The sequence below is a fragment of the Silurus aristotelis genome (genome assembly GCF_946808225.1).
Source record: "Silurus aristotelis genome assembly, chromosome: 2".
NCBI lineage: Eukaryota > Metazoa > Chordata > Actinopteri > Siluriformes > Siluridae > Silurus > Silurus aristotelis.
This window is the reverse complement of record NC_139575.1, coordinates 1,414,058-1,439,000: the sequence shown is the minus strand read 5'-3', so window position 1 is coordinate 1,439,000 and position 24,943 is coordinate 1,414,058. Positions and strand designations below refer to the sequence as shown.

The following is a 24,943-nucleotide window of genomic DNA, read 5'->3' as shown; positions in this document are numbered from 1 at the left end:
TTGGAAACATACAGCAGCTTTTAGAGGAAAACGCAGTTGAGAAGTCAGAGGCAAACACAGTGGGTATGTAAATTTATAGGACTATTTAATTTATGATAATATTAATGTTCTCCAATTTTTGATTCTGATTAAACACTATACCGCATTTATACCTCTGCATGTTTACAGTTGAAGGCGAGGGATGTCATCCACAATGAGCTGTGCTGAGAAAATAGCCATGAGGTGACTCTGGAATAAATAAATAAATAAATAAATAAATAAATAAATAAATAAATAAATAAAAGGTTATATTACAAACAGCTGTAACCAAAGTATTATTCAAGTTTTTTAACACTAACCAAGTGTTTATATTTCTCTAGAATTTTTTTTTTATTTTATTTTCTTATTATATTTCTCTCTCAAGAGGTTTGCTAGAAATCTTTACTCAATAATTATTTAAGTAACTTCAACAAAGGAGCACATGTACAGAGCTGCTTCCTGTTTTACATGACCCTGCAGATATTGATGTTACTGTCTGGGAAAAAAATTGTTTCACTAAATTCTGGAAAATTATTACAAAGAAATAGAAATAAAAAGTAACGGTAGCGAGTTTGTTGGCTCAGGAAAGGAGGAATGTTTTTGCCAAAACAAACAGTTTTATTCTGCCATAGTCATCGCTTCTAAATAACACAAACACTCAGAACACACACTTTTATTTTGGATTATTTTGGATTTTTTATGATGTTTTAATTTTTTAATTTTTAATTTATTTATTTATTTTTTACTTCTGCCAATATTAAACCTATTTGTTAGTTAGTGTGTCAAATGGCATTTTATATATATATATATTGTATATTTATTACTGATGATGCCTACTGATTTATTACTGATGATGACACAATGCATAACTAACACAATGTATGTTTTTAGATTGATTCAGGCCAAGAGACCGAACTCGCCCAATCCCAGCTGTACCTCCGTAAAAATCGACCAGTCAATGAATCAATCATGTAATTTCGGAGGTGAAGCGTGTGATAGTGAAACCAGGTAAAAAGAATGAAGTGATTGTGTCTCTAATTAATTTTATTATACAGATTGTGTTATAGAAAATGCCTTGGAATTCAATTGTAAACAAAATAAACATAATTCAGACTTCACCATTCTAATAGCAAGTTTTCAGCTAAGAAAAAAACCCACTCCATAACCAGATGGTTATGGTGTTATATTTGAGGTGGTATGAAAAAGTTTTAAGATTAATGGTGTAACTGGTTTGATTCTGACCACGTGTGTTCCCACATCTGCGATTTAGAACAAAGAGCAAACGTGCATGAAACTGGGCAAATCTGCCACAGAGATGTTTGATGTGATATACGTTTGATATACGGCAACGCTGCAATGAGTCGTTCAAGGTGTGTTCGAGGGACATGTGCGTTTCATGTGCGAAGGGGCTTGACATGCTTCGAAAAGAATACTTCCAGACAGAGCTAGTACCACCTCCCATACACTGCATTATTGCCGTTGGTGGTTTCTTTTTTAGGTTTCATTTGATTTACTTTTGGCAGAAGTAGGAGTAAAACCACAGATTCTGCTAAATCAAAATCTCTACAAAAAAAACTTTAGAACGTTGCTGAGATTCCATCAGTTAAATGAATAACCTCTGTTTTTCGTTCTGTTAGTTTTAGTGACCTGATGGATAGATAGGACTTTGAGTTAAAGCATACTGTACAAGACCTCAAAGCCTAGGAGACTTGCTGTAATAAAAGTGGATCTTGACAGGTGATTGGGTAAAAAGTCCTCCAGGTCAATATCTTTCGGCTTCTCCCATTAGGGGGCGCCACAGCGGACCATCCGCATGTTTGATTTGGCAGATGTTTTTACGCTGGATGCCCTTCCTAACACAACCCTCCCCATTTATCCGGGCTTGGGACCGGCACTAAGGCTTGTGCAACCCTAACGGCTGGGGTTGTTTCCCTGACTGGGGATCGAACCCGGCCCGCAGCGTTGAGAGCGCCACATCCTAACCAATAGACCACCAGGGAACATTTAAACTGTGTATATAGGATTACAATGACCACTAGAATGATTTGGAATGATGTTCAAGTTAAAGGGCAAATTGAATTGAAAGTAATGAGCTGAGGTGGTTTGGTAGTGTGTTAAGGTTAAGGAACTCGGAAGCAGAAGTGGTTAGAAGTTGTTGATGAGACTGGGAAATGGCGCTTGCACTGAGAGTAAGCAATGTATTTTAGAAAAACTTAGTTGTGTTCTTTTTATACTGGATTTATACTGGATCATGATAAAAAATACCACACACACACACTATATATATATATATATATATATATATATATATATATATATATATATATATATATATATATATATATATATACATATATATACACACTCGCAATCAGAAATATTCAACACACTTACCTCAATCAATAGACAATACAGTGATGTTAATGAAAGATAGTAAAAATAAAGGAAAAAAAAAACTTGTGAAATAACGAACAATATTTATTTGGTATGAGTTATTTTGACAACAAAAAACTTTAAAGTTTAAATGAAAATTGTAAGTCTTGTAACACATGAGCATGTGCAGTATTATTCACCCCCCAGCTTCAGTATCTTGTGGAGCGCCCTTTAGTTTTTATAACTTCTAACAAGTGTTTTCAACAAATGGTATTCTTCTGGTCATAAGCCTGACCTTTTGCACGCCAGACATCCCGCTGGTCCATATGTCCAAAAGGTTCCAGTTTGGTTTCATCAGTTCATAGAACTGTTTCCCAGAACTCTGTAGTTTTATCCAAATTCTTCTTGGCATATTCTAGTCGTCTCCTGATGTTGCTTGAGGTCAAGAGTGGAGTGCATCTTGGGGTCCGGCCATGAAGTCCTTGATTATTCAGTGCACGTCTTATAGTTGCCACTGAAGCACTTGTACCAGCCTTCATCATGTCATCCTGTAGCTGCAGTCACAAGGGGGTTTTTCTTAGCTGTCCTGACTAAGTTGCTAAGGGCCCTTGATGAAATTGTGAGCTTTCTTCCACGGCCAGGCAGGTTTGCAGCTGTTCCATAAGTTTTAAACTTCCTTATAATGCTCCCAATGGTGTCTCTTGAAATGTTAAATCTTTTGAAAGATCTTATGAAATAATCTCCTCTCTCAGCTCTTGTGGAAGCTTCTTTGTCTTTTCCATGATTGCAACCCACCTTGAACACCTTCATGGTCGGGGTTTATATATGCATCACAGCTGAAGCAAATGAAGGATCGTTATAGAGTTCCCAAAGGCTTAATGATGTTTCAGCTCCACTTCAGGCCATAAAAGCTGTCAGAAAGCTGTAAAAACAACATTATTATATAGGGGTTGAATAATTGTGACATGGCGATTTTAACAAAATATACTGTTACACACAAATACTACATCATTCACGACAGTACTGTAAATATGAGACATAAATATGACACCTGCTCCAGGTAGGTTCATAGGTAAAAACCACACTCATCAACCAAACCAAACCAAAAACCTTGACTCACCCTGAGCCCCCAAGCAAGTGTACTCCAAACATTTAAATCTCTATCATGCAAAGAAGAAGTCATGCGTACTCTTTAGTCCAGAGGACGTGTTGTCCATGGTTTCCAAAAAGAAATCATGGACAACACGTCCTCTGGGCTAAAGAGGAGAGGGACCATCTGGCTTGTTTTCAGCACCCAGTTTAAAAAGCTACATCTCTGCTGGTATAGTGCATTCGTGCCTGTTAATTAGGCAGTTTGTACATCTGGAAAGGCTCCATCAATGCAGAATTCAGGTTTTAGAGCAACAAACACTTCCATCCAGAAATCGTCTTATTCAGGAAATGTCTTGTATATTTAAACAAGACAATACTAACTCCATACTGAATCTATTACAGGGATGGGCAAACTTTAGACTTTGGACATATTTAGGGGAAATGTGGGCATTACAGGGGAAAGGTAAATTGAACAATGTTTACCCGTACCTATTTTAATAGAATTTGGTCACATTCGGCGGGCCGGATTTATAAATCCAAGGGGCCGTAGTTTGCCCATGTCTGATCTATTACAATAGCATGACTTCGTAGTAGAAGAGTCTGGGTGCTGAACTGACCTGTATGCAGTTTAGACCTTTCACAATTTGAAAACATTCGGTGCATCATGAAATGAAAAACACAACAAAGGAAACCCAGAACTGTTGAGCAGCTAAAGTCCTGTATCAGACACATATTGCTCTTACAAAACTTTAGATACTGGTCTTCTCAGTTCCCAGATGTTTACAGACAGAAGATGTGATGCTACACAGTGAGAAACACTGCCCTGTAACAACTTTTTTGAAATGTGTTGCAGTAGTCAAATTTAAAATTACCCCTTAAAATGGTATAAAATTTCAATTTGAACATTTAATATGATTTTTGTTTGATTGTGAATAGAATATGGATTTATGAGATTTGCAAATCATTGCAATCTGTTTTTCTTTTTACATTTTACACAATGTCCCAACTTTGTTTGACTTGAGGTTGTACAACTTTGGGTCACTACAAACAATAACAAATATTTTTTATTTATTTCAACTACTGGTCAGTAACAACTTTTTTTGTAAAAAAAGTAAAAAAATGTTAAAAAAGAATTGTTTTTGTTCAATATTTGAAAGCCTAAAGGATTGGGTCAGAAGCAACTTAAAGCAAAATTTAGGGTTTTTGAGATATGCTGTGATGGCCTTCTCTAAACTTCTGCTAGAATTGTCAATGACAATAATGCTGTATATAAACTGAACAAATTATAAACGCAACACTTTCGTTTTTGCCCCCATTTTTCATGAGCTGAACTGAAAGATCTGTGACCATGTACACAAAAGGCCTATTTCTCTCAAATATTGTTTATAAATCTGTCTAAATCTGAGTTAGTGAGCACTTCTCCTTTACCAAGGTAATCATCCACCTCACAGGTGTGGCAGATCAAGATGCTGATTAGACCTCATGTGTTGGTTTGTTCGGACAACACCTTGGTGGTCTCCTATATCAACCATTAGGGGGTCTGCACTCACAGCTCTTGTATAAGCTGATTCTCCTGTGGGACCAGAAAAAGCTGCTCTCCTTGAGAGCAGTGTATATCCCGGGTCATCTCAATGAGGGACACTCTTTTGAGAGCAAGGGCTAAGGCCCAGGGAATGGCGACCGTGCTACTTCCGGAAAGTAAAGTAAAGAGAGCTTGCCATTAGTTCATCTAGACCTTTCATCTGCAGTCAGAGGATTCCACCACTGTGTGATGTCATTAAAACATACTCATCATGAGTGAAACTATTCAATACCTCAGTCTGATTTCCTGTGAAAACTTTGAGAACGCCTTTATGAACAGTCTATGAATGTGCACTTTATAGAGTCTCTGTGCTCTGCTTCTGAAAAACACTGATTGCATATTTTATTATTATTATTATTATAATTATTATTTTCATTATTGTATTATTATTATTATTATTATTATTATTATTATAATTATTATTTTCATTATTGTATTATTATTATTATTATTATTATTATTATTATTATTATTATTATTATAGTTCTTATCTATCTAACAGTTCAATGAAAGACCCAGAGATCGACTTCAGAAACATAGACACGTCTACTGATCTGAGGTCAGTACAAGCCTAGATTTTTTTAGCACTCTGTAGAACGTAGGAATCTCCAAAATTATGTGCAAAATTATGTGAACTCCATATTCTCGTTTTATTCACCCTTTGCTGTCATAATAAGATCCAGTTTTCCATTAGATTTTAGTGTTAGGATTTTATTGTTCATTCAGTCACAACAGTCACTATATATATATATATATACAGTGAGGAAAATAAGTATTTGAACACGCTGCTATTTTGCAAGTTCTCCCACTTAGAAATCATGGAGGGGTCTGAAATTATCATCGTAGGTGCATGTCCACTGTGAGAGACATAATCTAAAAAAAAAAATCCAGAAATCACAATGTATGATTTTTTAACTATTTATTTGTATGATACAGCTGCAAATAAGTATTTGAACACCTGAGAAAGTCAATGTTAATATTTGGTACAGTAGCCTTTGTTTGCAATTACAGAGGTCAAACGTTTCCTGTAGTTTTTCACCAGGTTTCCACACACTGCAGGAGGGATTTTGGCCCACTCCTCCACACAGATCTTCTCTAGATCAGTCAGGTTTCTGGCCTGTCGCTGAGAAACACGGAGTTTGAGCTCCCTCCAAAGATTCTCTATTGGGTTTAGGTCTGGAGACTGGCTAGGCCACGCCAGAACCTTGATATGCTTCTTACAGAGCCACTCCTTGGGTATCCTGGCTGTGTGCTTCGGGTCATTGTCATGTTGGAAGACCCAGCCTCGACCCATCTTCAATGCTCTAACTGAGGGAAGGAGGTTGTTCCCCAAAATCTCGCAATACATGGCCCCGGTCATCCTCTCCTTAATACAGTGCAGTCACCCTGTCCCATGTGCAGAAAAACACCCCCAAAGCATGATGCTTCCACCCCCATGCTTCACAGTAGGGATGGTGTTCTTGGGAAGGTACTCATCATTCTTCTTCCTCCAAACACGTTTAGTGGAATTATGACCCAAAAGTTCTATTTTGGTCTCATCTGACCACATGACTTTCTCCCATGACTCCTCTGGATCATCCAAATGGTCATTGGCAAACTTTAGACGTGCCTGGACATGTGCTGGTTTAAGCAGGGGAACCTTCCGTGCCATGCATGATTTCAAACCATGACGCCTTAGTGTATTACCAACAGTAACCATGGAAACGGTGGTCCCAGCTCTTTTCAGGTCATTGACCAGCTCCTCCCGTGTAATTCTGGGCTGATTTCTCACCTTCCTTAGGATCATTGAGACCCCATGAGGTGAGATCTTGCATGGAGCCCCAGTCCGAGAGAGATTGACAGTCATGTTAAGCTTCTTCCATTTTCTAATGATTGCTCCAACAGAGGACTTTTTTTCACCAAGCTGCTTGGCAATTTCCCGGTAGCCCTTTCCAGCCTTGTGGAGGTGTACAATTTTGTCTCTAGTGTCTTTGGACAGCTCTTTGGTCTTGGCCATGTTAGTAGTTGGATTCTTACTGATTGTATGGGGTGGACAGGTGTCTTTATGCAGCTAACGACCTCAAACAGGTGCATCTAATTTAGGATAATAAATGTAGTGGAGGTGGACTTTTTAAAGGCAGACTAACAGGTCTTTAAGGGTCAGAATTCTAGCTGATAGACAGGTGTTTAAATACTTATTTGCAGCTGTATCATACAAATAAATAGTTTAAAAATCATACATTGTGATTTCTGGATTTTCTTTTTTTTATTATGTCTCTCACAGTGGACATGCACCTACGATGACAATTTCAGACCCCTCCATGATTTCTAAGTGGGAGAACTTGCAAAATAGCAGGGTGTTCAAATACTTATTTTCCTCACTGTATATATATACAGTGGAACCCACTGATCTCGCCCTCGGTTACCTCGACAACCCAATTAAGTCGACGTTTTTGAAGTGGAACCGTCAAATTCTCGCTTTGTCTAAGCATTTTTTAATCGGTTATGTCGATTTTATGTCGCTGAACCCTGATATCTCGAGCACAAGGAGGAAAATATTTGCCATTTAACGTCGGTTATCTCGGTGCAGCCGCAGAAGAACTCGCGAAAGTGGCGGAAAAATCAAACCTTACAGCTGCTACAGGTGTTGTATTGTATACTGGTGAATCTCTGCTGTTAGTTACTGCACATATGCCTTTTTTTGTTAAATGTTATGCGATGAACGGGAGGCGAAAGTAGAAGCACGGCACTGAACTGCACACGGGAGAACGTGGGATGAGCAGCAAAAGCATAGAATGAACACCGGCAGGATCGGGGGGGAATCCGCGGTGGGAAGAAAAGCCGTTGAGTGAGTGCCGGTGGAAAGACACGTACCGGGATACGCATGCGCGATAACAACCACCGCCGTGAACCAACATATACCAACAATAACGGACAGTGAGAGTGTGGAAGTTTAAATAGGAGCTGGTGATGATGATAAACGAGCACCATATGTGCGCGATTAAAGCCGGGAGCTTCAGAGAAAGCGGCAGAGAAAACACCTGCCATGCCGAAGGGGGCGCCGAAGGGGGCGTGGCAGGTGGATTCCTGACAGTTAACGAACGTGTACTGTATGTACATTTTTATAGCATGCCTTCATCAAACAAATCGCGGCAACGCTGTTGTGTAATAAAAACCCCTCCAAAAACACATGCATGCACATTCTCATTTATTAACGAACATCATGTACATAAAGAAATTTCAAGCACGTTAATATACTGCCGCCATATTGATTTTCGTTTATCTCGATCATCAGTTATCTCGATGCTTTTTGGCGACCCCCTAGGACATCGACATAACCGGGTTCCACTGTATATGACTTGACTGATTTGACTGAGGTTAGAGGTGAAGGATTGCCAGCACCTAAAGCATATAAGGTCAAGGCCCCTGCTTGAGTGACAGCTTAGCAATGCACTTGCACTCTTCCACTCAAGTCTTAACACCATGTATTCATGGAGCTTTATTTGTACACAGGAGCATTTTTATTATTAAAGAGTGAAGGGAAGACATTGTGCTTTAGTGTTTAGAAAAGTTGTATTGTAATGTATTCTATTCTATTCTATTCTATTCTAACTCTGTGCTTCAGATATTGTGGTAATATCAGTGTAATGGCCAGGCGTCAAAATCCACGCACCTGTCCACAAATCAAAACACCGGCATACAGAAACAGAGTGGACAGGGGAAAAAACAGCAGGCAGAGACAGGTTTAAGATGGAATGCGGGGAATGAAAGTTCGATTCTTGGTAGTTTAAGGTGGACCGAAATTGGGTTAATTAGAAATTGGAAAAGCTCCAAAGAATCTTGGGGTGAGTTTCTTGCAGGTGGATTTGAGTGGTAGGTCTCGGGTGGATAGCCAGACCTTCTGGCCTACACGATAGTGTTGTGCAGGATGGCATCTGCAGTTCACCTAGAAGGCATAATTGTCAGAAGATCTGAGTAGGATGGCCTGGGTCTTCACTCACCCTTGTCGGCAGTGCCAGAGTGGATGCTTCTGCTTCCTGGATGGAGAACTAGGGGGTAGATAGCCAAAGGTGGCCTTGAAGGGTGTGAGCCCTGTGGCAGTGGTTGGCAAGGAATTGTGGCCATATTCCACCCTGATTATCTTAGAGGACCAGGTGGAGGGGTCCTCAAAGCAGAGGAGTGGAAGTCCATCTCCTGGTTAATTATCTCTTCTTCTCTATGAAGAAGAACCAAGAACTGGCCAGAGAGGAGGAAGGTCAAAAGTTGGCCACAGCAATTGACTTCTGAGTATACTGATTTATGGCTTCCCACTCAGGATCTGACAGATAGCATGAGGTGGAAAGCTCCTCGGCAGCAGGTTGATTGCACAATCGTAGGGCTGGTGTTGTGGCAGAGTGGATGCTTTGACCTTGCTGAACATCTGAAGGTGGCTGATGGAGCGGTGTGACTTGGGCAGGAGCTGTTGCAGAGAGGCAGTGGGTCTGGCCAAACACTTTATACTTTAGGACTCACCCACTGGTCCAGTCCAGGTGGGGGTTGTGTTTCTGAAACCAGGAAAACCAAGCATGAGGCATGTGGATGACCAGGAATGAGAGCCATTATTGATGCTGTTCACTGATAACATGCAGTGGTTCGGTCTAACATAGCCTGTCTAAGACCCAGACCCGGAGGTTTCCCTGCAGTGGCTTGCTCTTAATGCAGACTAGGTCTTTATCTTGGAACTCTGAGTCTACCCTGGAGTCCACAAATGCTGCCAAATTCTCATTTGGATCCATACTTTAAGAAGCGGTTTGAAGGAGCTGGTCAGTAGTTGGCTCAGGCCCACTCTTCAATGGAGAGCCCTGCCTCCTCGCAACAGAGACAGGTGCCTTTGGCATAATGCCTCTCCTTCCCTGTCTGACTATCTCCATGGGTTGAGGTGGAGAGAGGAAACCAGAACCGCTCATGGAGGTGCTCTCCAACAAAAGGGCAGCTGAGGACACAATCAATCTGGGCATCTCAGTGGCCTCTCTGCTCTGTGTTCCTGAATCTTCCTGTCTTTCCTGGGGGCCAGGGTAATCAGACAGTCTAGGTCAGGTGATAACTCCCTGGCAGAGAGCTCATCCTTCACCACTGTTTAAGTCTCCAAAGGAAGGCATTGTTCAAAATGGTAGGATCCCACCAGCTGTCTGAGGTGGAATTCTACTGCATACTTCATACCGGTCGGTTTCCCTGGGTTGCGGAGTGTAGTGAATGGGTCGCTTTTTGTCGGGGAGTGGAGGTGTTGAATAAATAGCTTTCCTGCTAAATCTTTCCTGCTAAATTTTCATTTTATTATTCACTTTTATTATTATATTTAGAAATTATTATTTAGATTTTTATTAATTAATGTTTAGAAATTTCCCCACTGTGGGATGAATAAAGGTTTATCTTATCTTATACATCATTCTCATTTTCACATTATAAATTACAAAATTTGTTTGATCAATAGGGCCCAATTATAAATATTTGCTGTAGTCCAACACTGTTGTTTTTCTTTTCACAGATCAGCAAAGGAGCCCTACCTAAGTCACATAGAAAACACATATATGGTTTGTTTAATTACTTCTTAAGTTTTATAACTACAACTTTTTGTTCTTCAGGTCATGAAATCTAATTTCAAATGTGGCTTGAGTTGTACGTATAATGTGATTGTGAAAAGTGTGAAAACACTTGAGAGTTTTTTGAGAGACATATGCATGTTCCTTTTGTTTCTATTATTAAACTCTATCATTTAGTGGTCTGAAGATATACTTTGACCAAACAAATCTATAAATGTTTAGATGTTAACATGAAGAACAGCTTTACACACTCTCAGCATCCGGACACTTAGTTTCTCCAAACATTCAGCTGAAATACTTTGCCGTGCCTCTTGTAAAACTTGTCAAAGGTGTTCCTAGCTAGTTGGAGATTTCTTTCTTACCATGCAATAAATAATGATCACAGTGATGGGACATACACTTCGGCTCATTGTCTTGCTGTATGGTGAAGTCGGTTCCAATGAGCCACATTCCAGACTGGATTTGGGTTAGTATGTAAGCCATGATAGTTTTGTATTCCTTTTACCATTTAACCTACATGCATATAATGAGTGAACATGTTGTCCAAATATAAAAAGAAACTTGTGAAGTAGAACATGACACAGCTACATTTTCTTCATCAAAAACCTACTTTTACTGATTAAAGTGACAGTTTGTTAAAAAAAAATGAATACAATAAAATGAACAAGTTTGTTGCATTTAAACAATAGTAACATGCATGTGTCTTTTAAAAACCATGAAAAGATTATGCGTCCTCAAACTCTTGAAAAGCACCTTTCTGTACACCCAATATACATTTTAGAAAACAAATTGCCCCCAGAAGAGAGGAGACTTAAAGGAAAATGGGGATTAATATTGTATTCTCTTCCTCTAAATTTACAGTGACTGTAGATTCTGTCGATCATGTCCCATAAACTATAGATGTAGTATTGTGTTGTTTTTTATGATTTTGTTTTGTTTTTTGCAATTTCTTGATTACTCTCTATTCCTGAACAGACGGTGGAACACAAAATGATAACTATGGTAAAGAAAGAATTAAAGAGACAGATGAACCTATTGAGTTCACATTACCCAGCATGCTCTGAGGAGGAAGTAGAGGATGATCCCATTGCCAAAGAAGCATTACTGAAGGTCACAATACATGTCCTTGAGAAAATGAAGGAGACAGATTTAATGAAAACACTAGAGAAGGGTAAGAACTGAGCTGGTTATTCTTCAAAGTGTGTTTTGTTAATCTTACCCCACAGCAGTTTGTCAACAAATAAAAAAGGGTTTTTTTTATGAGGAATGATGTACTTTGTTATCCATGTATAGTTCTATCAAAATAAAACTTGGATATATTTAGAGTATCAATGTGCAGATTGTATATCAGTACTGATTTACTGTCCTCTAAAAATAACAACTTACATCCATTATTGTTTTAATTAACTGTATCAAAAAAGTGAGTCCACCCTCAGTGATAACAGCTGTACGTGGTGTAAACATGCAAAGCCACATGTTCTATTTATCATGTCCATGTTTTTGTCTGTTTGACAAAAACATATAAATTTGTGTATCTTGTATTAGAGCAGTTACAATGTGGTGCTTTGAGTCCAATTCTCTCATACTGGCCACTAGATGTTCTTCATGGACCTGATGGTAAAGACTCTCTGAGGATTAGAGAAGTAGAATTGTTGCTTTCCTTTTGTTTCATTTTTGAGCCTGTGGAAATCAGTGTTTTTGTCTTTTCAGGCTTTAAACTGCTTTACCAAACTTTAGTTTTTATGGCTTTTCCTGATTTGGATTTTTTTGTTACTTTAAATACAAAATCTCGAACCTTAAACCTGTCTGAATCTGTCTCTGCATTTGGGGTCTGCTCTGGCTCAATTGTGAGAGTCTGAGTATCCCAGGCTTTAAGGCTTTGCTCTGACAAGCCCAGACTGGAGCTGGTCTAGAAAGGCACTTGGTTCAGTCAGCCTTACTTGTCAGGGTGCCTAATGTAAAGAGGATAAAATGTAAATTGTGAGTATTTACTGCACTACTAAATGCAACTTTGTGAACTTTATATTTACTGTAACATTCTTCTTTTTATTAGATCTTCTCTCCATATATCAAAAAAAGTATAAATCCAGAATTAAAGACAAATATAAAAGAATCTGTGAAACTGCACAGCATGGAACCCCAACACTTTTGAATGAGATCTACACAGAGCTCAACATCACAAAAGCTTGGACAGAAGGCATCAATACTGAACATGAGGTGCGCCATCTTGAGGTAGCTTCCAGGAGATCAACAAAAAAAGATAAGTGCATACAATCCAATGACCTTTTCAGAGACAAGTCCATCAGAACTGTGCTGACTAAAGGAGTTGCTGGAATTGGAAAAACAGTCTCTGTGCAGAAGTTCATTCTGGACTGGGCTGAAGGAAAAGCAAATCAGGACGTCACCTTCATGTTTCCACTTCCCTTTAGAGAGCTAAATTTGATGAAAAGAATGAATCTCAGTTTGATTAATCTTCTTCATCAATTTTTTCCAGGAGCAAATGAACTCCGGTCATTTGAATGTAAAGTGGTGCTGATCTTTGATGGCCTGGATGAGTGTAGACTTCCTTTAAATTTTGAAAATAATGAGAGTTTATGTGATGTGACAGAATCAGTCTCAGTGGATGTGCTGCTGACGAACCTCATCAAGGGGAATCTGCTTCCTTCTGCTCACCTCTGGATCACCACTCGACCAGGAGCAGCCAATCAGATCCCTCTTAGGTTTGTTGGCCAAGTAACAGAGATACAAGGGTTTACTGATGCTCAGAAAGAGGAGTACTTCATGAAGAGGATCAGCGATCAGAGCCTGGTCAATAAAATCATCACACACATTAAGTGTTCAAGAAGCCTCTACATCATGTGCCACCTCCCAGTCTTCTGCTGGATCACAGCCACTGTTCTAGAGAGAATGTTGAGTGAAGCAGAGAGTGAAGAGATCCCCAAGACTCTGACTCAAATGTTCACACACTTCCTGATCTTTCAAATCAAACACCAGGACCAAAAGTACCATCAGAGATCTGACCCTGATCCTCAGCAGACCAGAGAGAGTATCATGGCACTGGGAAAATTGGCTTTCCAACAGCTGGAGAAAGGAAACCTGATTTTCTATGAGGAAGACCTAATGGAATGTGGTATTAATGTCAGAGAAGCAACAGTGTATTCTGGAGTGTGTACTCAGATCTTCAGGGAGGAGTTTAAGTTTCGTTTCGGGAAGGTGTTCAGCTTTATTCATCTCAGTGTTCAGGAGTTCCTGGCTGCTTTATATGCATTTCTCACCTTCATCAACAGAAATCAACCTGAAAACCAAACCACTGATCTGTCTGACCTTTTCAACAACTCAAGCATGTCTGATTTCCTCAGGAGTGCAGTAGACAAGGCCTTACAGAGTAAGAATGGACACCTGGACCTTTTCCTTCGCTTCCTTCTGGGTCTCTTATTGGAGTCCAACCAGACTCTCTTACGAAGCCTTCTGCCTCAGATAGAAAGCAGCACTCACAGCATAGAGGAAACTGTTGAATACATCAAAGGGAAGATCAGTGAGAATCCCTCTCCCGAAATGTTCATCAATCTGTTCCACTGTCTGAATGAACTGAATTTTTATTCTCTCGTGAAAGAAATCCAAAGTTACCTGAACCCAGGAGGTTATACTTGTCTCCGTCAAATCAAACTCTCTTCTATTCAGTGGTCAGCATTGGTGTTTGTGTTGCTGAATTCAACACAGGAGCATGAGGAGTTTGACTTGAGGTCTTATAGTCGATCAGAGGAATGTCTTTTAAGGCTTCTTCCAGTGGTCAAAGAATCCAGAAAAGCTGTGTGAGTATTGATGAGGAGGTTAGTCACATGTTTAACTTAATATACAGTTATCATTGGTCAGGCATTACACTGCACTGCCATTAAATAATCTATGCTTTAACACTCTTAACTGCTCAGTTGTATAAAAATAAGATCACTCGAGAAAAGGGCATCTTCCAAATGCCATAAATGCATATTTTATTTGTTGTAGCAAAAATGTGGGCTTCAGAGAGGGAGTACTGCTACAGTTTCCCTGTATTCAGGAGACTTTTGTGCTAGCCAGATTGTATTTGGCTTTACAGTAAAATTGTTGACAACAAAAACTGAGATGTTACTTAATGACTTACCTCTGGTAGAGGGGTCTTAAATGAGAGAAGACTTTACATTCATGCCATTTCAAGATGCAGTCAAAGCTGGTACTGAACTCGACACTTGGTATAGGTCATGTGTGGTCTCTAGGATTTACGATGTTGTAAACCACCCTGTAGTACAAGGTGGTAATAAAAAGTTTTTAAACTTGTTTTGTAACATGCCAACATGTGGAAGAACAAGGCTCCATGCACAGTCACAGGGACCACTGACCTTTATAAGTCAGTATGACAAAAAAGCTATCATCCTGTGTACATCGGAAGCTGGTGCCACGTGTGTTACAGTGTTTGCTATTCTGTCACCAAACTCTCCTCATACGTGAGTTTCTCAGAAACAACATGATCTTACTTCTGCACCCACCCTACTAACCAGATATGGCTCCTGTGGACTTTGCACTCTTCCCAAAGATCCAGCTCAAAGGTTGCCATTTTGACACTGTTGTGGAGACCCAGCACGTAAGGTTCTAGACACACTTTAAAAACAAGACTTTCAGGTCACATTCCATCAGAATGCTGGGAGGCGCTGTATCGCTATAGTGAAAGTGTGTAAACGTAAATAAATGAAGTACTTTCTTGTAAACAGAGCCAATCTCGAAACTTCTTGACACCACCTTGTAAAAGCAAAGTAATTTGCATCATATAACACGTGTGTTTGTGAGTAAAATATGTACTGATTAAAATCTCTCCTGCAGGTTATGTGGTTGTAATCTCTCAGAGGAAAGCTGTAAAGGTCTGTCTACAGTTATTAGCTCAAAATGCTCCAAACTCAGAGAACTGAATCTGAGTGAGAATAACCTGTTGGATGAAGGGGTGAAACTGCTTGCTGAGGGACTGAAAAATGAAGAGTGTAAACTGGAGAAACTGTGGTGAGATTATCATCATATACATTGTTACATGTTACAGTGCTTCTTGCTCTGCTTTTTCTTTGTCTTGTTCTGCTGTCTCTGGCTCCTTGTGTTGTCTAGCTATAGATGGACCCCTGCCAATCATTGCTGAATAACCTTGTTAGAGTTAGTAGCCTTTAGTTGTTTTCAATTTAATTCATTTTTAATATATAAAAGGTAAATACACTGTAAAGTGTGATCAGGGTGTAAGTAGGAACAGATTCACTCTGGCACCAGAACTAAAAGGGAGAAGCAAAAGGAAACACAGACATGAGGGATCTCTGGGATAAGAGACAACCCACCACACCACCATCAACAAACCTGAGTGAACGTGTGAGAGTGAGAAGACGACAGCATCCAAATATCCCAGTTCACCAAACATTCCCGAGTCCCAAACACTGATTGGAAGGTTGTTCCATAACTGTGGGGTTTATAAGAGAAACATCTGCCCCCTGCTGGAGTCTTCATTATTTGAGGTACCAACAAATAGCCTGCACCTTTTGATCTAAGTAGGCGTGGAGGATCATCCTGGTACAGAAGTTCACTCAGATACTGCGGCGTGAGAGCATTAAGTGCTTTATACTTCAGTAGTAGTATTTTATTATCAGTGTTAGATGTAATTGGGAGCAGTGTAGATGATTAAAACAGGGCTGATGTGCTCATATTTTCTGCTTCTGGTAGGGACTCTTACTGAAGCTTATTTATGCACTTACTATAACATCTAGATCAAATCAAAGCATGAACTAGTTTTTCTTTATACTGTAATAACATTATATTTCTAATTTTTGTAATATTTATAAGCAATGTTTTTTCTATTATCTTTTGAGAACAGGTAAGAACTTGTGTGCACCTACATTCTATGTAGAAGTTGTGATGATCTAAACACCCTAGGTTAGATGGCAGTTGCCACATCTTGTCATATTGCTAGCTTAGCCTAGTGTAGTCTTTGTTTAGCTGTTTCTTTAGTTTAGCTACTTTAAAATACAGCTAAACTGTAGCTATTCTTTAGGGCAAATCCTCTCAAGCTGGGGCAGGTTGGATGGGGAACATCATGGACAGCCACTTTCCAGTCTCTCCAGAGATGTTCACTAAGGGTCAGTTTAGGGCTCTGGCTGGGCCACTCTAGGACTTTCACAGAGAAAGTCGTCCATAATCCACTCCAGTGTTGTCTTGGTTGTGTGTTCAGGGTCAATGTCATGTAGGAAGGTGAACCTTCAGCCCAGACTGAGGTCTTGATCACTGTGGAAGAGGTTTTGATTGAGGAGATCTCTGTACTTTGCTCCATTCAGCTTTCCCTCAACCCTGACCAGTCGTCCAGTCCCTGCTGCAGAAAAACACCCCGCACAACATGATGTTGCCACCACAATGCTTTGCTGTTGGGATTGTTTTGGGCAGGTGATAAGCAGTCCCTGTTTTTTCTCCAAACATAACATTTAGAATTGAGACCAAACAGTTAAATCTTGGTTTCATCAAATCAGAGAATCTTGTTCCTCAGAGTCTGAGAGTCTTTTCAGGTGGCAAGTGGGCTTCTATGGGTTTTGCACTGAGGAGAAGCTTCGGTCTAGCCAGTCTGCTTTAAAGCCCTGATCGGTGGAGGGCTGCAGTGATGGTTGTCCTTCCGGAACTTTGTCCATCTCCACACAGGATCTCTGGAGTGCAGTCAGAGTGAACATCAGGTTCTTAGTCTTCACTCTTACTAAGGCCCTTCTCCCCTGATTGCTCAGTTTGGCTGAGTGACCAGCTCTTGGAAAATGTCCAGGTTATGCCACACTTATGTCCAAGGGGGTTATTTAAAAGAATTTACAGACATTTCTAGAATGCTGTTTTCACTTTGTCATTATTTAGGACTGAGTGTAGATTAATGAGAAACAAACTATTTGAATAATTGTAATATCAGGCTGCAACATAAAATGTAAAAAGTGAAGGAGGTCAACTGTGACTATCTTATTTATAGAACTTGAATAGTTGATGGTTAAGGGTTGGTGCTGGGATTTGAACTCATGACCTGTTCATAAATCCAACATTTCAACCACTAAGTCTTTCACCTCACCAGGGGTGGATGAGATCATGTTGAGCATTTGTTAAACACTCCTGGGGATCGTGCTGTATTACTTGAAGATCTCTGGTGATTGGAGAGTTCATTAAAGTTAGTGTGATAGTTAGAAGCATGATTGAAAGGAGGTACAATAAGACAAGGCACTTCTCAAACCTGTTCAATAGTCAACAAAGCTCGCAAAGCTTTGTATCTGATTATAGCATTATGTCAATTCAGTCTTCATATTTTTAGGAACTTTAAGGAATTTTCCAATCACCTAAATTTTTCATTTGTTGTTTGAAATCCTGCAGCAGTATTATATGCTATCGTATTATATCCGGTTTCTATAAAGACGTTCGCTCAAAGTTTTGCCTTTAATTCATTATCAGTGGATATCAAACTTCCTCAGAATTGCAGTCTTGTCTGTACTGCTGATTTTAAATGGAGTTTTTTTCTTTTACTGCAGGCTAGTGCAGTGTGGGATTTCAGATGTTGGCTTTGTTGCTCTGGCTTTAGCTCTGGAGTCAAACCCAATGTCAAAACTTCAAGAGTTAAATCTGAATTGCAATGAACACGGCAACAAAGGAATAAAGATGCTGTCCGATCTACAGAAAGATCCAAATTGCACATTGGAGACACTACAGTGAGTACATAGTTGTACTGTTTTTAAAACTCACACAAACATATATTCACTCACAGCCTGCATTTCTTTTACTATTGGTTGTTTATTACAAAAAAAGAATGTGTAAATTTCCCTTTTGATGTACAAATCATAAATGTAAAGTATCTCTCAACTTGCTACTGAAATGTAAGCTGTATTAAGTCCTTAATCTGCTATCACTCCGTGGATGTTGCACTGTTTCTCCTAGAGTTTGGAGAAATAAAGGTAAGTCTGTAATTTTAAGGAAATGGAATTTCTTTGACCCTGAAAATCATGATCCTCATATACATTGTGTGAGTGTACAAAGAAGGGTAGTGGCTTTCACTTATTGAACCAATGTGTGTATAATACACGTGTGTATGTAATGTAATGTGTAAAGTGTGTATAATACACTTGATTAGTAAAAGCATGCTTAATGAATGTTTAATCACTTTTTCCAATTTTTTCCAATTTTTTTTTTTTTTTGCAGCATTGAGCCTGACCCCTATGAGCTGAATAAGACGTCCCACTCATATCATTTCAACAGGAACTCCACAAACCCTGTCATGGATGTAGCTGAATTTGTTATACTACAAAAACGTAATTTATATAAATAGTACAACATCCAACAGTATATTATATTATTAATAATTATATTATGTTATTATCTTTTTTTTTTAATAACCAGCTGAAAGTTAGTATTTGACAAATACTAATGATTTGTACTATTCATCAGGTTCATGTTTTTTTCTCCTCGTCAGAACCATACAAATGTGTGTATATTGTATTAGAGCAGTTAAAATGTGGTGCTTTGAGTCCAATTCTCTCATACTGACCACTGGACATTCAACATAATACCTCATGGTAAAGAGTCTCTGAAGATTAGAGAATTAGAATTGTTGCTCTGCACAAAGATGCTGAGGCTGTAAAAAGATCAGAAACACCCTGAAACTAAGGTTACAGTACAGTGGTCAGGTTCATACTCGGGTTCCACTCGGAACAGACCTCACAAGGGTCCATCAAAGTCGAGTCCTCATGCTGTGCGTCAGGTGCAGAAGCTGCTTCAAAAAACAGATGCATGAGTGCTGCAGCACTGCTTTAGGGGTGATCAAATAGCTGATCAAATGTCTGGGAATGTCTTTTCAGATGTCCATCTGAAAAAAACTAATCTATAGAAATGAAAAAAGACAGAAAGGTTGGATGTTTTACCTTTTACCGAATTTATATGAACAAGATTAATAAATAATCTCTATAATAGTCTCAGTGCCATGTGTCAGAGAAACTGTATGAATAATGACATTAAATGAAAATAAATAAAAGTTTACAGATGAACTATAATTTTCTATAATTAAGATTGTGTTTATTATAGGACTTGTAAAAAAGTCACACAGACCTTTGGGTTCGGGTTAATGAACTAACAAATCAAATATTACCCCTGCAGTATATTGTTTCTGTAATGTATTGTCAACACACACACATAAACACAGTTTAACATCATCCATTGGCCAAATTTACTCAACCCAAGGAATTAATGATGGTTTGTAGGTTCTTTGAACAGGACACCACATGTCACCTTCATCTTTTAATTTGGTATCGTAGTGGTCCAGCTCATTGACTTAATAAAGTGCAGTAACCAGACCACTGCTATACTGCACTATACAGCACAATGTGCAGTAAACATGCATGTCAGTGTCACTCCACTGTATTTACTTCATTTTATTGTGTCTTAAAGTTTTACCCCTTTTTACTTCAATTGTACTTCCATGTACTGCACATTTGACTGCTATTAAACTTCATTATTATAGTTGAACAGTGCTGTAAAAGTCAAAATGAAATAAATTAAAAATAAGAGCATCAGAAACAAGTCTTAGAAATAATCAATAATAAATAAATAAATAATAAAACTACTGAAGAGAAGGTTCCAAACTTTGCATTTACTGTGAATTTCCTTCTGGGATTAATAAAGTGAGGTATTCTATTTATATAATTATTTTATTACCAATATTATAAAGAAATAATAAATATTATTAATTCAAAATAGTATTTTTTTATCAGTCGTTTTAATAATATTTTATTTAATGCTTTATTCTATTTAATAAGGTTTTTTTCAATCAATCTTTAATGTTCCAGTTCTAAACTGAGAAATTGGTGTGGAATTAATGCTGGTTTTAATAACGATAATGTCGTTTCGAAGTCTTTAATAACAAAATAAATTCGTTTCTAATCTAAAACCCGTCCCTCACTGCAACCCCTTTGCGTGTTTGGATTCCGTTCTTATCCAGACTGTGTGCGCATGCGCCCCATTAACGCGCATGCGCATTGTCGCAATATAGCTGTAGCGGAGGACGGACGCGGATCGGGTATCCACAGAGGAAGCATTGAATCAGTTCACTAAAAATGAATCGACTCCTCCGGATCTTAACGGCTCTTGACTGATTTTTGTTCGATGTGGTCGTGCATTTCACTCCGAGACCTTCAGTGATGTTCTACCTGAATCACTCCACCTCTTAATCCCATCATTATGACTCCACATCTACAGAAAGCATCAGTATAATAGAGAAGTGCAGTAGATCAGAGCTGCATCACACAGAGGATCTCATACAGTCACAATGAACATCATCACTAAAGCAACAAACACAATGATCACAATTCAACACGTCTCCTTTCACTGGAGCCACAACTGCACCTCCACATACATCATCTCCAGCAGGAGCATAGATATTCACCTCATCACACACACACACACACACACACACACATTATATCTAGCAGAAGCACCGATATTCACCTCATCAAACACACACACACACACACACACACACACACATCTCCACATACATCATCTCCAGCAGGAGCATAGATATTCACCTCATCACACACACACACACACACACACACACACACACACACACACACATTATATCTAGCAGAAGCACCGATATTCACCTCATCACACACACACACACACACACACACACACACACACACACACACACATCGTCTCCAGCAGAAGCACCGATATTCACCTCATCAAACACACACACACAGACACACACACACACACACCTCCACATGCATCATCTCCAGCAGGAGCATAGATATTCACCTCATCACACACACACACACACACACACACACACATTATATCTAGCAGAAGCACCGATATTCACCTCATCACACACACACACACACACACACACACACACACACACACATCGTCTCCAGCAGAAGCACCGATATTCACCTCATCAAACACACACACACAGACACACACACACACACACCTCCACATGCATCATCTCCAGCAGGAGCATAGATATTCACCTCATCACACACACACACACACACACACACACACACACATTATATCTAGCAGAAGCACCGATATTCACCTCATCACACACACACACACACACACACACACACACACACACACACACACACACACACACACACACACATCGTCTCCAGCAGAAGCACCGATATTCACCTCATCAAACACACACACACACAGACACAGACACACACACATCTCCACATGCATCATCTCCAGCAGGAGCACCGATATTCACCTTATCACACACACACACACACACACACACACACACACACACACACACACACACACACACACACATTATATCTAGCAGAAGCACCGATATTCACCTCATCACACACACACACACACACACACACACACACATCTCCACATGCATCATCTCCAGCAGGAGCACCGATATTCACCTTATCACACACACACACACACACACACACACACACACACACACACACACACACACACATTATATCTAGCAGAAGCACCGATATTCACCTCATCACACACACACACACACACACACACACACACCTCCACATGCATCATCTCCAGCAGGAGCACAGATATTCACCTTATCACACACACACACACACACACACACACACACACACACACATTATATCTAGCAGAAGCACCGATATTCACCTCATCACACACACACACACACACACACACACACACACATCTCCACATACATCATCTCCAGCAGGAGCACCGATATTGACCTCATCACACACACACACACACACACACACATACATTATATCTAGCAGAAGCACAGATATTCACCTCATCACACACACACACACACACACACACACACACACATACATTATATCTAGCAGAAGCACCGATATTCACCTCATCACACACACACACACACACACACACACATACCTCCAGATACATCATCTCCAGCAGAAGCACCGATATTCACCTCATCACACACACACACACACACACACACACACACACACACACACACACACACACACACACACACACACACACATCGTCTCCAGCAGAAGCACCGATATTCACCTCATCAAACACACACACACACAGACACAGACACACACACATCTCCACATGCATCATCTCCAGCAGGAGCACCGATATTCACCTTATCACACACACACACACACACACACACACACACACACACACACACACACATTATATCTAGCAGAAGCACCGATATTCACCTCATCACACACACACACACACACACACACACACACATCTCCACATGCATCATCTCCAGCAGGAGCACCGATATTCACCTCATCACACACACACACACACACACACACACACACACATTATATCTAGCAGAAGCACCGATATTCACCTCATCACACACACACACACACACACACACACACACACACACACACACACACACACACACACACACACACACATCGTCTCCAGCAGAAGCACCGATATTCACCTCATCAAACACACACACACACAGACACAGACACACACACATCTCCACATGCATCATCTCCAGCAGGAGCACCGATATTCACCTTATCACACACACACACACACACACACACACACACACACACACACACACACATTATATCTAGCAGAAGCACCGATATTCACCTCATCACACACACACACACACACACACACACACACATCTCCACATGCATCATCTCCAGCAGGAGCACCGATATTCACCTTATCACACACACACACACACACACACACACACACACACACACACACACATTATATCTAGCAGAAGCACCGATATTCACCTCATCACACACACACACACACACACACACACACACACCTCCACATGCATCATCTCCAGCAGGAGCACAGATATTCACCTTATCACACACACACACACACACACACACACACACACACACACATTATATCTAGCAGAAGCACCGATATTCACCTCATCACACACACACACACACACACACACACACACACATCTCCACATACATCATCTCCAGCAGGAGCACCGATATTGACCTCATCACACACACACACACACACACACACATACATTATATCTAGCAGAAGCACAGATATTCACCTCATCACACACACACACACACACACACACACACACACACACATACATTATATCTAGCAGAAGCACCGATATTCACCTCATCACACACACACACACACACACACACACATACCTCCAGATACATCATCTCCAGCAGAAGCACCGATATTCACCTCATCACACACACACACACACACACACACACACACACACACACACACATACATTATATCTAGCAGAAGCACCGATATTCACCTCATCGCGCACACACACACACACACACACACACACACACACACACACACACACACACATCTCCACATACATCATCTCCAGCAGAAGCACCGATATTCACCTCATCACACACACACACACACACACACACACACACACACACACACACACACACACATACATTATATCTAGCAGAAGCACCGATATTCACCTCATCGCGCACACACACACACACACACACACACACACACACACACACACACCTCCAGATACATCATCTCCAGCAGAAGCACCGATATTCACCTCATCACACACACACACACACACACACACACACATACATCATCTCCAGCAAAAGCACCGATATTCACCTCATCACACACACACACACACACACACACACACACACACACACACACACCTACACATACATCATCTCCAGCAGAAGCACCTAAATTCACCTCATCTCACACACACACACACACACACACACACACACACACACACACACACACACATACATTATCTCCAGCATTCAAGTTTTCTGACCACGGACATTACAGTTTTCCTGGGGTTTTGAAATGGAGACTAATTGTGTGTTTTGTGCGAATTTTACAAAAAAAACCCCCACAATATATAAAAAGGTTAATAACTGTTTTGTCGACCTTTCCTCAGCTTTTCTTTGAAACTCCGTCTTGTAAATGTCCTTGTCAGTGTTTCCGTTTCTTCTCCTCTGTCAGTCGTTGTGGAATGAGAATATATTTGAGGTTGTGCAGTTTATTACAGATGCTGTTTGTGAGCTCTGACTAGTGCACATTATAAGTAGCATGAGAATGAACAGGAACAGAAACTTTACAACTGGAAGAGTTGGAGTAACTTTTAAAAGTCCAAATCCATTTACATGCAGTTATATTGTGATTTTGATCTATTAGATAGTTACAGTGATGAAATCTGATCAATACTTAAACATGGAGAATCAGA

General features: G+C 39.9%; 1 protein-coding gene across 2 annotated transcripts; it reads left to right on the top strand.

Annotated features, from left to right (window-relative positions):
• LOC310738030 (protein NLRC3-like) lies at positions 1-19,150 on the top strand. Of its 2 annotated transcripts, XM_083562825.1 has the most exons (11): positions 1-63; positions 169-222; positions 910-1,026; positions 5,568-5,624; positions 10,569-10,614; positions 11,599-11,794; positions 12,169-12,240; positions 12,677-14,435; positions 15,475-15,648; positions 18,168-18,344; positions 18,832-19,150. In XM_083562825.1, exons 2-11 carry the CDS (start codon positions 182-184, stop codon positions 18,956-18,958), a joined length of 2,766 nt encoding a protein of 921 aa, XP_083418951.1. In that variant the 5' UTR covers positions 1-63; positions 169-181; the 3' UTR covers positions 18,959-19,150. The 2 variants fall into 2 exon arrangements, with proteins under 2 accessions (XP_083418951.1, XP_083418952.1); XM_083562826.1 differs by lacking the exon at positions 12,169-12,240 and having other exon boundaries at positions 18,832-19,149.
• Positions 19,151-24,943: the final 5,793 nt, after the last annotated feature.